Source organism: Pezoporus occidentalis, unplaced genomic scaffold (assembly GCF_034315485.1).
Source record: "Pezoporus occidentalis ecotype Australia unplaced genomic scaffold, CSIRO_AGI_Poc_V1 ctg20, whole genome shotgun sequence".
Taxonomy (NCBI): Eukaryota; Metazoa; Chordata; class Aves; order Psittaciformes; family Psittacidae; genus Pezoporus; species Pezoporus occidentalis.
In genome coordinates, this window is record NW_026913856.1 from 516,561 (window position 1) to 534,464 (window position 17,904).

The 17,904-nt window shown below is 36.9% G+C and overlaps 1 protein-coding gene across 1 annotated transcript in view; it reads left to right on the forward strand.

Annotated features, from left to right (window-relative positions):
• DYNC1LI2 (dynein cytoplasmic 1 light intermediate chain 2) overlaps nucleotides 1-12,716 on the forward strand; it is a 28,081-nt gene extending 15,365 nt beyond the window's left edge. Inside the window, exons 6-13 of the mRNA XM_062618244.1 lie at nucleotides 165-258; nucleotides 702-837; nucleotides 1,176-1,287; nucleotides 2,816-2,875; nucleotides 3,582-3,623; nucleotides 4,035-4,152; nucleotides 4,680-4,796; nucleotides 10,054-12,716. Of these exons, the coding sequence (XP_062474228.1) occupies nucleotides 165-258; nucleotides 702-837; nucleotides 1,176-1,287; nucleotides 2,816-2,875; nucleotides 3,582-3,623; nucleotides 4,035-4,152; nucleotides 4,680-4,796; nucleotides 10,054-10,160 (786 nt within the window). The 3' untranslated portion in view covers nucleotides 10,161-12,716. The remainder of the gene's footprint in view (nucleotides 1-164; nucleotides 259-701; nucleotides 838-1,175; nucleotides 1,288-2,815; nucleotides 2,876-3,581; nucleotides 3,624-4,034; nucleotides 4,153-4,679; nucleotides 4,797-10,053) is intronic.
• The last annotated feature ends 5,188 nt before the right edge of the window (nucleotides 12,717-17,904 follow it).

The following is a 17,904-nucleotide window of genomic DNA, read 5'->3' on the forward strand; positions in this document are numbered from 1 at the left end:
ACCTTATCAATTATATGTTAATTACTTTCTCTTTTGAGTTATTGGTGCCATTTTAAAACCAAAGGCTCATGGTAAATGTGATGTGTAATATTCAGGAAGATGTTTTAGGATGTGCTGGAATTTAATGACTGTTTTCTGTTTTTTTCTCTCTTCCTTTCTGCCAGTGTGATGCAGTGAGTGTACTAGAGAAGGAGCATGATTACAGAGAAGAACACTTTGATTTCATTCAGTCACACATTCGTGGATTCTGCTTACAATGTATCCTTTCCTGTGCTAAAGAGATTTACTGTAATCTGGAAGCAAGAAAATATGTTTTAGTGTTGAATTGCGCATAAAGTTAATCTGAGAAGTTGCACTTCAAGGTTGTGTGGTATTTAATTATTTACTATGTAGCATTTGTTGTTTTGAAGTTGTTGATAAATGTTTTTAAATTGTGCATTGGATTTGACACTTACGTTCCTTTAAAACAGATTTGTCTTACATGTATGAGGTTTTTTCCTTGGTTTTCCCCACAGAACTTGCAATTTCCATGCAAACCTGAGATCTCAGCTGTCTCCTAATACTAAATGGGTTTGACTGTTGCCTTGAACTGCTTCTCAAAATTAGGTCTGGTCCTTATGTCTCCGTTAGCTCCTGTTCTGAAATTCTTACTATAATTTAAAAACCATATGTTATATAATTTTCCTTAAATAAATAATCAGATGGGGCTGCCTTGATTTATACATCAGTTAAGGAGGAAAAGAACCTTGATCTGCTGTATAAGTACATTGTACATAAAACATACGGTTTTCAGTTTACCACACCTGCCTTAGTGGTAGAAAAGGATGCCGTTTTTATGTAAGTCAATTGTATGAGCAGCATGGTTTCAGATTGTTTTCTGTTAAGCACTATACTTCATATAGCACATATGTAAAAATAACTTGAATAGTTTGTGTCATTCAAAAGCTCAGTATGTGAGTCTTCTGAAATTTTGAGTTAAGAAAAACAACTTAGTGCATGTTATTTATGTTACTTAGGGTATACCATTCCAACTTTTTAGTGCCTTTGGAATTTAGCTGAGGAGTAGGACTGACCTGTAATAAAATTGCCTTATGGAAGTTGAGGGCAGTAAATAAATGGTCTCTATAGAAGTGGGTTTTGTGACTGAAAAGCCTAAGCTTTCCTTCCTTTTATAGACCTGCTGGTTGGGACAATGAAAAGAAAATTGCCATTTTACATGAAAATTTCACAACTGTGAAACCAGAAGATGCATATGAGGACTTCATTGTAAAACCTCCTGTAAGAAAGGTAAAAAGGAGTAAAGTTTTGCCTCTGCCCTGACAAATAAGTAAAGTTTGCTTGAGTGGCTGCTAATGCCTGTTAATATTGAAGAGCTCTGAATTAAATATTGGGTTTTTTGTATCCAAATTGGTGGAACATGAGGCTTTCGTTTTCCAATTGTTTAAAATACTGCAAGCACTAAGGAATATCCCTCTCATTGTGTGTCTATGTATGTATACATATATATGTGTGTGTGTATATATATATATGAGTGATGGTATATTAAAAAATGGGGAATCTGAGCATGACGCGAATGTTATGGAATAAGGGGTGGATACTGTCCTAGGTTCAGCAGTAGCAGTCATTTTTCTCCTCCTTAGTAGCTCGTGTAGTGCTGTGTTTTTGACTTTCAGCCTGGGAACAATGCTGATAACACACCAATGTTTTTAGTTGCTGCTCAGTAATGTTTACTCTGACCAAGGACTTTCTGAGTCTCATGCTCTGCCAGGGAGGAGGGGAAGCTGGGAGGAAGCAGAGACAGGACACCTGACCCAAACTAACCAAACGGGTATTGTATACCACAGTCATTGCAAACACAGAAATCATTCAGTTTAGTGAATGAAAGGCAGTCCAAAAATAACCATTTCACATGAACCTCTTTGCATGTGTAGGGCAAAATCACCTTTTTGAAAAGGGAGAATACCTTTGTAGGACTTCAGCAATTTACATATATACAAACGTGTGTCATTGAGGTTACCATGTAAAGGCAAATCTTGTAAAACAAGATAGTCTTTCACTATTGCATTAATGCACTATGAATAACAGATTTCTTTATGTAAGGCAAGAGCAGTAAATGATCCATATAAATGCTGTTTATTGCTAATTTTCCAAGTATAGGCGTACAGGAGTAGGATATGTGTAAAATGGATAATATGGAAAATTGTAAATGAAATTTTCTGGTTTATATTGGAAAGCTTCTTTTACAACTTCTATACATACCTAATGTTTCTAGATCAAGCCCCAGTCTTTGGAGAAGGGAAGAGCCATTTGAAGCTTTCATGGAAGGAAAAGGTTTAATCCTATTTGTAACTCATGGAACCTATAGGAAGTAATCATTGCTTAATAGCAGTGTTAGGACTGATAAGAGCTTGCGTAATGCTTTTGGGGCTCAGGGATTGAGTGTGAGGTTTTACAGAGTCTTGGGTCTTCAAAGAGATGCTGATGAGATTAATACTTAAAAAAGATGAACAAGGCTACCTACCTCATGTAGATGAGGTAAGTATATAAGTAGAAAGATGAGAAGTACTCATCCTTCTAGGAGAATACCCACAGGCTGGCATCAATGCTAGTCTGCTCCATTCACTTAGAAGATTTTTTTTTTTAATGACAACTTCTTTAATGTTACTGCTTTTGAATGTGAAATGTTTGGTTTGTTGGGTTTTTTAAATGATATTAAATATTTGCCTCTTTTTCTTCCCTTTTGATTACCAAAACGCAAAAACAGTTGCAGTAGTTTCAGTTTTTACTTATAATAACAAGATATATTGTTCCACAGTTAGTCCATGATAAAGAGCTGGTAGCAGAAGATGAACAAGTATTTCTTATGAAGCAGCAGGTAAGAATGGATGGATAAAACAGGTCCTTACTAAATAAGATTTGACTTAAAGCTCTCCATTATTATTGCCTTCAGTTTGTCATGCCTCATTTAAACCACTAGAAAGTCACTTTTCAGCTTTGCAAATGCAGATGTAATTGTGAAATAAGACTTTATTTTAAGGAATATGGGTAGAAAATATGGTCATGTGCCCTGGCAAGTTGAAAAGAAAATATGCTGAGGACAGAAATGATTTACATTTTGAAGAAGAGCAAGAAGATAATTGAGATTTTGCAACACAGCTGTATTGATCTGTGGAATATAAATACTTTTAAAACATCTTAGGGTTGTGGTTTTCTTAAAGCCAGACGCTTGAAAAGCTTTAAGGTGTCAAGTTAGCCTGTTCTCTATCTTGCCATTTTCTTTACTGCTCTGTTGTTTAAAAAAACTGTTAACACTTTCCTGTATAGTTGATTATAAATGTTGTAGAAGTTACAGACCTGGGTGTCTTAGGGTTCTGGTTTATGGTCTGAAAAGGCTGTGTAAGACAAAGGACTGATTTACTCGTTTTAACTCTGTCCTCTAGTGGTGAAGTCTGGAAGTATATAAATGTCAAAGAGGAAGCCTCTAAATATTAAGGAAAAAAATATCAAATAAATATCGCTGTATTTTATTCCTTTGTATTTTTTAAAATATATTTATTATTTTTAATATGTTTTTTTTGCAGTCATTCCTTGCCAAACAGCCAGCAACGCCTACAAGGGCATCGGTAAGTAAATCTAAGAGAAGAGTAGGAGGTGTTTTGTTTTCTCCTAGGGAAGAGGGAGTGATTCTAACCTGTAGAGGTTCATTTTGTAAATGTAAGTGTAAAATACATAGCCTCCCTAAAACTGCAGGAAATTAAAAATTTGTTAATATTTTAAAATGTTGCTTATGAATTTCTTCATTCTAATTCGCTGTGGAAACATAGAAATATATGATGATTATTGAGCTGAAAACTTTCTGCAGTGGAGGAACATGCCCAAAATAACTGGTGGGTATTTGTCTTCCCCCATGTGCGTGCACTACAGTGCTAATATAAAGGCTTAGAAAGTAGGTTTTAGGTAGTGTTACAGTTGCATTATGTAATTAATCTATTTAAGTTCTTCTCTGATTTGTGTGATTTTTGACTTGTTTAAAGGAATCTCCTGCAAGAGGCCCTGCAGGATCCCCAAGAACTCAAGGCAGAGCTGGTCCCGCCAGTGTACCCAGTGCCTCACCAATAGCATCAGTTAAGAAACCAGATCCAAATATTAAAAGTATGAATAATCATTGTACTATTTTTATCATGTGTTATTTACATTAAAAAAAATCCTTTTTTGTAGAAAGATTTTGGAATTTATTCATGAATGGTTTAGTTTAATAACAGGAATGAATTTATGACATAGCTTCAGGTTTGATTTTTTTTCTCATTTTTTGTCATTCATATGACTTAAAACATAGCAGAGTTCAGAATACATAATTTTCTTAAGTTGCCTAAACATACTTAATACTTTGCTTCTTAGCTACTACATTTAGAAAAAAGCACACAAATAGGTTCAAGTTTTCTGATGGCCACCCATTCCAGGGGAGCAGATGCTTTCATTAATCTTTGACTTTGACAAAGAATACAAAGGACTACTGTCTTTAAATTGAACAAGGGGAGACTCACATATTTGAGGTTTATTTCCTTGATTGGTAAGAGTTAAGTATGCATGTAAAGAGTAAGTTACATCATTTACCAGCAATAACTATTTTGTGATACTATCTATCTATCTGTTTACTTTTTTTTAATTTATTTATTCAGATAATGCTGCAAGTGAAGGTGTCTTGGCTAGCTTCTTTAACAGTCTCTTGAGCAAAAAGACCGGCTCTCCTGGGAGTTCTGGTGCTGGTGGAGTGCAAAGTACAGCCAAGAAACCAGGTATTGGACTTGTTATTGCAGGCTGTTTTGCACATTCTCAATAATTTATTAGGTCCACATGGGCCTAACTGCATCTGTCTTTTAAACTGGTCAGTGAAGTGACAGAGCTTGGCAGATGACAGTGCCAAATCATGCTGTCTTTAACAAAAGAACTAAACAACTGCAATTTCTAAAATACTGCAACTGACAGCTCTGGGGCTTCTGTCAAGCCTGTTATAACTTGATTCTTTGAAGAAGTTACACTGCTGGGATATAAATAACATCTGAGTCTTGATCATATTCGGAAAGTGCTCATTTCCCTTTTTACTTTAGAATTCCTTCCTTTCTTGACACTTAACTGTTGCTTGAAGGAAATGCGGTTTATTGGGTCTGGACTGCAATTTCTAGTCAAACTATTGAGCTCTCTCCAGGGTTCAAGTTAAATGAATTACTTCTTACCACAGCTTGAGGTTATTCTCTCATTAATTAGTATTTTATTGTGATCCAACACAACTGGATTTGTTCTGTTTATGTGCGTATAACTGCACTGTATGAGGTATTTGCTGGTAAGTAATTGCACTGGTCTAGGTGAGCATAAAAGAAGCCCATTGGAATACTCAGTATGTTTATAGAACTCAGTGTTGTAAAATATGTGGTTGTTCCATATGATATTAGCAATTTAATACTTGGATTATTTAACTGCTTCTTTTTGTTTTGGCATTCCCATCCCACTTAATGTTCAGAAGCTTTCTTTCCAGAATTATTTCACTACAAAATTATTGATAGGTAGCCTACTTCTGATCCCAGACTTGTGAAACCATGTAAAATGTAATGGTGATGCCAAACACACGGGGTCTGATGCTTAGAGGAGAGTGTAAGGCCCAGGCATTCTGAGCTGGAAATGAAAAGTATTTGATGCCAGCCTCAGTCATGACATTGCCAGTAAAAAAAGCAGAGCAGCTGATGGAGTGTGGGAGTTTAAACTGAAACTATTCCTGGAGAGGGGAAGTAAGGATTTTTATTTCTTTTTAGGGGGAAACGTTTTATATGACATTCTGTGCTCTGAAAGCTCAAAGCCGGCTAGAATATGACACTAATGGCAAGGCAGTGTTTTGTTGTTGGCTTTTTTTTTTTGTTTGTTTATCATGATGAATTCTGTCATTTGTCTTTAAAAAATTTATTACAAAGATAACAAAGAATTATTTGTGTTATTTACATAATACTACTGTATCTACATTATAAAATACTTAATTCTTTCTTAATCCAGAATGCCCTCTTCAGTTAAATACTGAAAGGTGTCCCCTGCTTCGTCAAGTGCAGCCTTGTGCTATTAGTGACCACAGTGTCAAATTATTTAAGATTATTTCATGCATGCTCTTTATCTAAAGCAGAATCAGTTATGAGTTCTGGCTAGTGGTTAAAACCAAATGGAAATAAAAGATGTCATCTCACCTGGAAGTCTATTCTAATACTTAATTTCTTAGTTATTTTTTTTCTCTTGTACAGTCAGTATTTCTTAATCCCAGTACTATTTGTCTTGTTCAAGTGGAGAGAGAGAGGAGTGTAGCCCCTTTGTCTTCGCAGCAGTCTTGCATATTTGAAAGCTGTTACCCTTTTGCATATGACTTTTGTCTGGACTATAAAAATACACTTCTGTTGGCCTTTCCTCATAGGACTTGTGTTTATGGCTCTTACACGTCTTACTTGTTTTCTTTGGAATGTCTACTCACATAAGCTATTTCTTTTGGTTCTCAGAAGTGACTGCAGTACATCAGAAAAGGCTTTCTCTGCCCTTAATAAGGGTTACTTAATCTATGTTATGTGTTGTGCTTCTGTTTAGATGTCTCATTGTGATGCTAGTTTTTATCTGTATCATGTTAAACAGGACTTGTTGTAACAATACAGCCAGTTTATTACAATTTCTGCCTCCTAGTAGGAGGTTTTCTAGTCTGTATCAAATTACCTTAGTATTTCAAAAGGTCATACAGTTGCTTAATCATTGTTTTATTATGGCCCATTTTGATAATATATATAAATAACTTTTACCTTTTAACCTGTCTTTCAAAATCCTTTGTATTCCCTTCATGCATGCTTGCCTACATATCTGATATCTTCAACAGCTGGACAGGGTAGATTGCTGACTAGTACTATGGATAACAAATAAGTGATTTTATGAATTACAATACATTCATTTTTCTGGAATATCAAGACTGTTTTGTGTCTAGTTTATTTATACAAAGGTCATGTAAGACGTGATATCAACCACTTCTCCCTTCTCCACAGGACCTGTTATCTATCACAGAAAGAAATTTGGTTGGCTTGACACAACTTGTTGATAGCAGATCCCTGTTGGTTGTTGTGCTGGTAGGCTGTCTGTAAGCACCTAAAACATAATTGCAATTTCTGGAAGAAATACTAGAGCAAAAACTAACTGGTTTGTAACGGGCTTTACTCTTTCTTCTCTGTCTCCTAGAACATCATATACCTTTCAGGAGTTTTTCAAAGATAACAAATGGCTGTGTGTACTTTTTTCCTCCTTGTGTCAGCATTAACTTCTAATTTAAGTAGATTATTTCTCTCCTGAAACATCTAGACACAGCAGTCGTAGATCCTTCCTTAACTTTCTTGTTTTGTTAGACTAAATTAGAAAGTTCTCTCTTAGTTTCCTCTTTGAGGTTGAGCTCTGTTTTCCCTACTAGTTTCTCCTTCATTAGTTCTTATCATTGGCTTATCTTTTCTTGAACATGAGTGATAAAATTGTGTGTAGCACTCCAGATATCTCATTGTAATGTCTGGTATAGCAGTTCTTTTTCTTTGCTGGAAGCACTTCTGAGTGATCTCAAGATTGCAGTTGGTTTTTCTTGGCTGCATCAAGTTGGCAGCTCACGTTTGTTCCCTGACTTTCAGAACAGAACAACTGTCTTTCACTTACAAGAGAATATGCCTGTTCCTTATCAGCTGATGTGCTCGTGACTTATATTCAGCCAATGTAAGATTAAACTTTCCTGAGAAGGTAAGGGCTCCTAATGCTGGTTTTTGAAAAGCTCTTGTTGAGATTATAAGATAGCTGGTTCTGATCATAAGGGAAAAGATTGCTTGCTCTTTTGTGGAAGAGTTGAGGAGGATATCTTGGAGAAAGTCTTATTTATGACAGCATCCTTTCTGCAAGTAAATGCTAAAATGATCTTTGTAGACATTTAAAATGTCTAAACTGTTTAAAGAGCCCTAAGTTTTCAGAAGGTTGACACTAAAAATATTTAGCTTTAAAGAGACCATCTGTTTCTCCCACAGCTATGAATATCCTGTGGTTGAAATGTTGAGATTTTGTCACAGGATGAGAGAGACATTGTGGATCTTAACATTCTGGTCAGCCTTATTGATTGGTTTCTGCTATGTTAATTCTTACTTGAGAAAACTGTCATCTGTGCAGATGCTGCAATGTCATGTCCATTTTTCATGCTGTGTCATTCGTCGCCCGTCTTATTTGCCTTTACGTTTCTGGACTATCTTTCTTCCATGTGTAGACCATGATATTTCAAAGAACTTTAATTTGTGGTTTCTGTGAGGGACTGTTTTTCTTCACATGAACTTCTAGACTTGAAAAATTTAATTTATATTAACAAGAAAGTTCTTGCGAATTCTAGGATTTGCCTTCACCCATCTATTCCTGTGCAGTAGATAAAAGAAGTAATTTTCCTTGCTGTCACTATTCTAGAAAGGAGAATGCATACAATTGTATAGAACACATCTAATTGACTAAGGTCATTAGTGTCCTTGACAATATTTTGGTAGGAAAATTGAAAGCAAGGATCAATTCATAATAGAGGGAATTTATCTATTTTTTTTAAATAGCTCCTTGTATTTCTTCTCCTTTGAAAAGCGCTCACCTGCGATGGTGGTAAAGGGCAGTATGTAAACCTACATGTCATTGAGCAGCTTGGCAATGTTTTTCTGTCCACATTGTGGTAATTGCAGGAGAGAGCTGCTTGGTATTATTTTGGAGGCTGAAGGGTCCACTTCATGTAGCATAAAAAAGCTACAGTTTTTCAATTTTTATTTAGATCTAGTTTTGTTTGAGCAAGAACTTTGTGTGGTTTTTATCATTTTACGGTTTTTAACTCCAAGATAGGATCAGTCTACATGTGAAGTGTTTTGTATTGCAAGTTATAATATAGTTAACGGCCCGGTCTTTTAATTTTGTTTAAATACTCATGCTTTGAATACATGCTATTAAGAGTACTGTGGCTTATGATGTACTTAAATCTAAAACCTTTATAGTGATTAAAGGTAACCTTTTAACTTAGTTTTGTCTTTGGAAAAAAACACTTAAATCTCTAACAGTCAAATCTTGCCTTCTTAATGTTTTCAGCATGTACCCTGGAAAAAATCCACCTAATATTTCACACACATTTGAGCTGGAAAACAGATGCTTGTTAAATTCTTTGGCTATGTAAGGAAGCTGTACATGGTTATATAATCTACTTTTTGTCTAAAAACACAGCTTTCTAATCTTAAATGTTTGTATGGTCTAAGCATTAGAATATATTGTTCCAATTCTAGTGATTAATTTGTCTGTGGGTTTATAATTTTAAGAATAAGAGAATTAAACTGATGGTTCAGTCACAGTATTGGTAAGAATTTTTGAGTCTAATATAAAAATGTAAGATGTGCCTTACCCTGAAATACTTCAGTGTGTCTGTTTCCAATTGAAGAAGTCCTTTGAAATGACTTCTCTGAGATACTACATGAATATGTAATCATGTCCTCTTTTTTAAGGCAAACATTGACTGCAGACATGAAAGAGTTCTTCCTTCTTAGTTGTTTGATATTAAACACAGCAAGTGTGTGACCAAACAAATGTGTTTTTTGTAACAGGTGTCCTACATACTTTGCAAAACTTGTGGTTAATATCTGGGTTTAAATAAAGTCCTTGCTAATCAGTACCACTAATAGAATGTAGTAGTGTATAGATCATATACAGTTGATTTTTGTAGAAAATTCTAAATGTGGTAGTTGCTGTAAAATATATCACGATATTTTTGTGCTTTATGCTGCTGCATAATTCGATATTTCATCTCTTTAAAGTTAATCAAACCTTAGTATTTATCAGTCTTTACTGATACTTGTGTCAGGCCCTGCATTCTTGGGCAGATGGTGAAATAATGAGAAATTAAATAACATAGTGCCGTATAAAGGTGATTTTATGAGTACTTGTGTTCAGTGATTAAACTATTCCATTGAAATAAGATTGCTTTAACCTTGTCCTCTTTCTTTTCAGGGCAAAAACCGGTTTTGACAAATGTTCAAGAGGAATTGGATAGGATGGCTCGCAAGCCAGACTCTATGGTAACAGCAAACTCTCCTCCAACAGAGAACGAAGCTTGATAATGCATAAAAAATACATATGTAAATGACCAAATAACTATGTATATTGATCTGATAAGACCAGGAATTTTCTGCTATGGCAGATGCTATCAGTTTTCTTGGGGCAGGGGAAATGAGTTTACTACATCATTGCCTTGTCCTAGTAAAAAGTGCACATTCAGGAAGTTTGCATATAAAATCCCTCTGTATAAGATAACCATTTAGAGTTTATATAGGGCAGTTCTTTTGGTTTTGGAGGTAAGCAGGTGCAGCTGACATTTCCTGTCGTGAAGAACACAGAGAAGCAAAATGGATAATTCTCATTGAAATACTACTACTGACTGCACGCTAGGCAAGGAAGAGAAATGAGATCCTCTTTGGGAGTTTCTGGAATCGGCTACTTGTATGTTTGCAAATGCATTATATTCTTGGAGTGGTGGTGGTGATATAACAGAGCATTAATTATATGAAAGAAGTCTAGGTAGGGAATGGAGCCCTAAAAGGGGAAACAGATCTGGGACAGTGAGAAACTAGTATGTTGGATTGGTAGGAGAGGAGCAATGTTGTTAAATCCTGTGTTTCACATAGGGTAAATAATCACTGTTTTATTAAAAAGACTACTTTACATTAGAGAATTCCAGGCCAAACACTAAGCATTGTGGGAATTTATTATTGTTATAACTCTTGTTTTGGTTTTAAAAAACTCTTGAGAGTTGATGCCCTTTCTGGTGTAGCTGACAAAGGGAGAAACTACAACTTGTTTAGATCCAAGTGCCTGGCACAGTGTGTGGTGTGTCTTTAGAAGGTGCTTGAACTTGTGCACTGTAGTACGAACAGTAACTGTTTAGTTTAAAACAGTAGTTTGGCAATTTGTATTTAATTTTAAATCCTGTTTTCTGATAGCTTCTGCCTTTTTTTTTTATGCCAAGAGGCTAGCCTATGAAGAATGGTGGATGACGTTATCATCTTCCCATAATGAAATGTGCTACAGACACCCTCTGTATTCTTTTTTCTTACTTTTTGTAACTAAATATTAGCTATCAAGCTAAAAATGATTCCTGCCTTACGGCTATGGAGGTTTTTAAACAAAAACTTTCAAGGCCCTAGTTCCAACGACATGTGCTGCAGGTGCAGCCAGCTCCAATTCTGAAGGTAACCTAAAAAAACATGAATGTGTACATGATGAACATAGTCAATAACTTGTTTTGTATTTTCTTTAATGTAGCATTTCATTTGGAAACATGGGTTGTGGTTGTCCCCATTGCTCTAACAGAGCTCTGTCCATGGTCACATAAAACCATTGTGTAAGAAACAGAACTGCTATGGTTACTGAAATGGCACTTTGATCTTATATACGGTATGCTTGTTTTACATGTGCACACTACCAGAAGTTAAAAATACCAAGCATGTTCTGTGCTCTTAATGCTGAAGGGAAAACCACAATTTGAATTATACAGAGTTTACTTTTTATTGATATGAACTTGTACTAAATCTCATGTCTGGATATAACTTCCCTAATATATGCTGTTACTTAAATATACAGAATTAGATTGACCACTAACACAGTACTGGATGTTAATTTCAAATCCTATGTTACATCAAGAGGCTGTTCTTGTAAGTCTGTCTAAGCATCTAGAAAACTAAGAGTATTTACTTGCCTCTCTGACAAACATTAACATGAGTATGTTATTTGTGCCAGTTGTTGAAAATACTTTTTTTTTATTTTTTTATTTTCAATAAATGCTAGAACCTGAAGTTGGACCTACACTGTTGTCTAGATAACAGTTAAACTAAGACTGTGGATGGCTGATGGGAAATGTGGATGTACTTCCTGGTGTAACGGGTACCAGAGGAAGTAATTACACACTGTCCTCCTGACACTGAGAATTGAGATTAGAAACTAAAACATCAAAAACTTGGCAGGAAAATTGAACAAGTGTGTGATCATAATAGGATATAGTTGGAAAACCTCAGTCTGAGACTGCGGTTTTTTTGTCATCTAATGATAAGCACTTTCTCTAGCAACATGGCAAAAACGTACAATTGAAGTACTTTCCAGCTCTATAAAAATGTTAAATATACTACAGTTATCACAACTGATAATGTATGATAATTTACCAGCTTTGCAGAAAGATGCTTCTGACAAAACAGAAACAGATTTCCGTTTTTTAATTGCAAGAGAATGCTCCTACTTTATGGAAAGTAAGTTGTAAGTAATGTAGCATTCGTGGTTGCCAAAGTCTGTCAACTTTGGTGAGCTGCACAGTTGTTATTCTCGTGTCTTCAAGCATTGGAACCAAAGGCCAAATTGTAAACAGCCTTTACATTTTCAAGTGAAACTTCATTTTATTTGCAGATGCACTTGTATGGTAGACTGTTTAAACTATTATATGACTATATTTATATGCATTACAGTGACTGCATCTACTGTTCATGTTTAAACTAAGAAAACAAAAGATGAAAGCATTCAACTTGAAATAAATACGAACGTTTTAAGATTGGCCCTCCATAAAAATGCTGTGGTTATGCTGCTTGATTTTAAGTTTGCACTTTTTTTCATTGGCATTAAAAAATAAACCAACAAACTGTTTAAACTGAACAGAATTTCATATTTTATTTAACTGTGTTGAAAGTGACTGCTCTGTACATCATTAACTTAACAATATACATGCTGTAAGTGAAAGTTCACTGTCCTGTATACTAAGTTTATTGGGGTTTTTTTCCAACTTACAGTTAGGACTCCAGTTGTATGGCTTTAACCAGGTGCAGTATGCAGTCATGTGGAATCTTGCTTTCTAGTGCTGGCAAAATGAGGACGTCTTTACTGGCTTCAATAAACACAAATCCAGACTGCTTTATGCTGTGCTTTTTTCTGGTTTTTAAGATTCCCCTTCAGACCTGTTTCTGTGGGAGCAGAGTATCAGTGAGTTCTCTGAATAGGAGGAATAAGTTGGCTTGCGTAATTGTGTACCTCAGTGAAAACCTCCTTCTTCAGAGTTTTTGTCCCAGCCTTTGCTAATGCAACTCATGTCTGGACTTCAGAGCATGCACCTTGTGTAAGTAAAGGGAAGCTGGTGTAGCAGAGAGAGGTGTGCTCATGATAGCTTACAAATAAACAGTTATGTCAGCAGAACTGCTTTTGATGTAATACATTTCATGAGAATGGGGAAACAGCTGTATGGTTTTCCCAGGCTAAGATACACACTTTCTGATGTATTTTGTGGAATACTGTATCCAAGCAGAGCACTGGTCCCAGATTTGCAGCATTAAATTCCAAGTTACGAGAGGTTCAAGGAGTAAATTGCTTTAGTGGTGCAAATGTGTCTTCTCTGCCAATAGCAGAGCTAAGTTTTCTCCCTTTGTGGGTATAACAAGTTCATCCTAATAAGCATAGAAAGAGTAGACTGATTTAATTAGGATTCTGCTCATTTAATTCATTGTTACTTTAACTGGATGCCTGTATCTTCCTCTGCACAGATTGAAGTTCTAGTTATTAATGTTTCTTGAGTCCCCCTGCTTTTGAAGTGTAAATCAACTGAGCTTTTGGTTTCTAAAATATGTAGTTTCTCTAGAAGTGAATCATTATGAGGCCACAAAACAATTATCATTTTAGAATTGCCATAATGCTTTATGTAATAAGTTTGTTAATTTAAAGAATTAATTGAAGTCCTTTAAGATGGGATTTAGGAAATATATTTTGAATATATGAAGAGAATTATCTATTACGTTAATTTGGGAGGAAACTAAATGAAGACTTAAGACATACTGAAGTTCAGAGTGTCTTTCTTCAGAAAGACCATAACAGTGGATGAAATGGAAGAACACACTTGGAACTCTTAGGTTTACTTTGCTGTTGTTCATTTGTAATTTGGGGGGGACTTTTTAAGCAAAATATCTCCAAATCTAAATTAGAAAAAGTGGGATAATAAAGTTTTGGTGTGGAAAACATCTTGCTGGAAGCTCTAAGCTGCTCTTACAAGATAAATCTTTCACTGCTGTACTGTTCCAGATGGTGATGTTAACTCTTCTGGTGCTTCAGCCATGGCAGTGTTTTGTTAGGGAAGCTTCTCAGATATGAACCTTTGCTTGAATATAATCATTGATTTCTGAGTCTTTGTAGGTCAAACACATACAAGGGAAAGGATACAGATTACTAAGTTGCTATTCATGTTAGACTGTTATATGGGTCTGTATGTAGAGCAGCATGGAATATCTAAATTGAGTATATAACACTAAAAGCATAACTGGTCTGTTATTCAGTCTTTAATTAAAAAATAATATATTCATAGGATAGAGGCAGGTTAATTCCAAAAGCACACTTTTGCTGGAATTCAGTTTCCCCTTCAAGGAAGCATTGACATAAAACTTCCAGACTGTGGAGAAGATAACATAAACACAAATAATGAAGAGCAATAGTCTGAACTAATGCTTTGGGACACCACGTGGCTCTGGTCTCGCAGACGTCTGAGGTTTCTGCAGTCGCATGTCACTGTAGCTTACAAACAGCTGTTCCATGTAATGGGAGTTGCAGTAGTGCAGGTGAGTGCAGAATCTGATCTAGCATGCTGCGTTTTCTCTGGAAAAGTGAAATGCAGCAAGCTCTGACTTGCACGTACGTCAATGGCTCTTGAAACTCAAATGCTTTGAAAGAGCCAAGGAAGTTAATTTTTGTAAATGAAGCGCTTTAAAAGCAGTAGTATAAATGTGGTGTTACAATGCTTCAAAATCATGCATGTCTCCATAAATCTTAAGTATAGGGCACCTAATTCTGCCTTTAAAAAAAGTTACTGTTTTACAAGATACAACAATGCACCCAAGAGCATGGTGCTGATGCTGTTTACAAGTTAATGATGCAAAAGCCTTGACTTGTCAGTGTAAGTTGATACGTAGCACTGCTGGCCTCTGAAACAGCAATGTAATCGCTTTGTGTTCCAGAATTTCTAGTCGGAGACTTCAGGTTACTTAAGGGGTCATACTGAAACCACACTAATAGTGTCATGGAAGAGGTCTGTAAGATAATGTCATAAACAAGAGAAGCAATTAATTTTCTCTGTTGCCTTTCTTTGCAGATTTTCAATGTGTCAGAATCAATGTTAACTATTTATCTAAAGAAAAAGTGCCTTGACTCCCCTTTCCCTGACAAATAATTATGTTTTGGTGAAGGTCTCTAGAGATTGAATGTTCCAGCTCCAGAAGGTAGCAGGATTGGGATCCATGACTGTAGGTAATGCTGCTTAGCGTGCCATGGAAGGTGCTATATGCATTGCTTGTGATGTTCCCTTAATAATTCTTGTTTGGTAGATTATTTTTTTATTGTTTTTATAGCCCAAGTATCTTTTAAAGAGTTGATTGCTGAATTTTTCCTAGCCAAGAGCAGTTTCATTCAGGTGTCGGAATTGAATTAATATGGGTCAAGTTTTTTTTTCTTTCCAGTTTTGATTTGTCTTAATTATGATGTTCCTTCCTTTCAGAACAAAAGCCGACATAGCAATGTCCAGCCCTGAAAGAACACAATTGTATTTGTACACAAGAAAGCTGAATTGGGTTGCACAAAGCTACCTTTGAAAAGCGTTTGATTTTCAGTTATGTATATTCACTAATGAAACTGTTGGTACATGTTTATATAACACTTGGTGTAGCTTTATGATGCATGTAAAATGTCATCCTTGTCCAAGGCTTGCCAAAAGCTTAAAAACAAACAAAAAAATCCTTCAAAATGTCCCAGAAAGGTGATTGCAACTAAAAGGTGTTAGGAATAGTCTTGCATGGATATTTGCAGGAATGCGCAGTAAAATACTTTTCTTGAGAAAAGGGAACATGCAGTTGTAAATCTCTGGTACTCAGTTTGCCAGATAGACAGCGTTCCAAAAAAAGAGGGACTTTCCTTTTAGAAGGGAATGAAATGATGGCATTAGATTTGAGTTAATTGACAGAATAGAGTAAGACCACTGAAAAGATGGTGGATGGAGGTGGCTACCGAGGCTGGGATGAGATCAACTCTATGTATAGTTCACTGGACTGACGGCCTGAGGGACTAGAGGACAGAGCACTCTGTGACTTTCATTCATCAGCCCAGGTGACTGGATACAGTTTTTGTCTTGCCTTTGGTTGCCTGCTACTCTCTGTGAAAGAGCCCAGGCAAGATTTCATCACACACGAGCTTTTTGACTGTCCTGCAAGGCAGGCTGGGATAGGTATGGCAAATTCCCAGCACGGTCACAGTGCAGACAGGAATGGTGGACATGTGTGGTAGGAGGACCAGTGTATGCCCCGGCAGAGGCCCAGTCATTAAAGTCTCTATCTGAACACACTTAACACGCATTTTGGTTGCAGAGTAAACTTAGATGTTGCACTCAAGTTTAAATGACAATATTGATCATGTATGTCTGAAATGGTAGGATGAAGGTGGGAATGAATGTTAGTATGAATTGCTGTAGTTGGTTAGTAAAAACCGTTTCCCATTGATATAAATCATCATGTACTATCAAATTAGAACCTCTCACTTCCAGATGAATCAAATGATTACCCTTGAAAGGCTTACTATACTGACTATGTATTAGAAAGTGAGGATGTCTCTAAATTGGAGAGACATCAATTTGATATTTGGACCACTCGGTGGATAAAGAACTGGCTGGATGGCTGCATGCAAAGAATTGTGGTCAATGGCTCAATGTCCAGCCGGAGACCAGTAACGAGTGGTGTCCCTCAGGGATTGGTGTTAGGACCAGTCTTGTTCAACATCTTTGTCGGTGACCTGGACAGTGGGATTGAGTGCACCCTCAGCAAGTTTGCCGATAACACCAAGCTCTGTGGTTCGGTTGATACACTGGAGGGAAGGAATGCCATCCAGAGGGACTTTGACACGCTTGTGAGGTGGGCTGATGCCAACCTCATGAGGTTTAACCATGCCAAGTGCAAGGTCCTACACCTGGGTCGGAGCAATCCCAGGCACAGCTACAGGTTGGGCAGAGAAGAGATTCAGAGCAGCCCTGCGGAGAAGGACTTGGGGCCTTGGTCGATGAGAAACTGAACATGAGCCAACTTCACTGTGTGCTCACAGCAGAAAGCCAACCGTATCCTGGGCTGCATCAAAAGGAGCGTGACCAGCAGGTCAAAGGAGGTGATCCTGCCCCTCTCCTCTGCTCTCGTGAGACCTCACCTGGAATATTGTGTGCAGTTCTGGTGTCTTCAACATAAAAGGACATGGAACTGTTGGAACGAGTCCAGAAGAGGGCCATGAGGATGATCAGGGGACTGGAGCACCTCCCCTATGAAGATAGGCTGAGAAAGTTGGGTGTGTTCATCCTGGAGAAGAGAAGGCTGCGTGTAGACCTCAGAGCAGCCTTCCAGTATCTGAAGGGGGGCTATAAAGCTGCTGGGGAGGGATTCTTCATTAGGGAGGGTAGTGATAGGACAAGGGGTAACGGGTTAAAACTCAAACAGGGAAAGTTTCCATTGGATATAAGGAAGAAATTTTTTACTGTTAGGGTGGTGAGGCACTGGAATGGGTTGCCCAGGGAGGCTGTGAATGCTCCATCCCTGGCGGTGTTCAAGACCAGGTTGGACAGAGCCTTGGGTGGCACGGTTTCGTGTGAGGTGTCCCTGCTCATGGCAAGGGGGTTGGAACTTGATGATCTTAAGGCCCTTTCCAACCCTAACTATTCTATGATTCTATGTTCAGTATTTTCAGATGGTCTGAAATACTTTTAAGTTACTGTGCTGACAGGCAGAGAGGGAGCAGTAGGAAAAACTCTATTAAGATCAG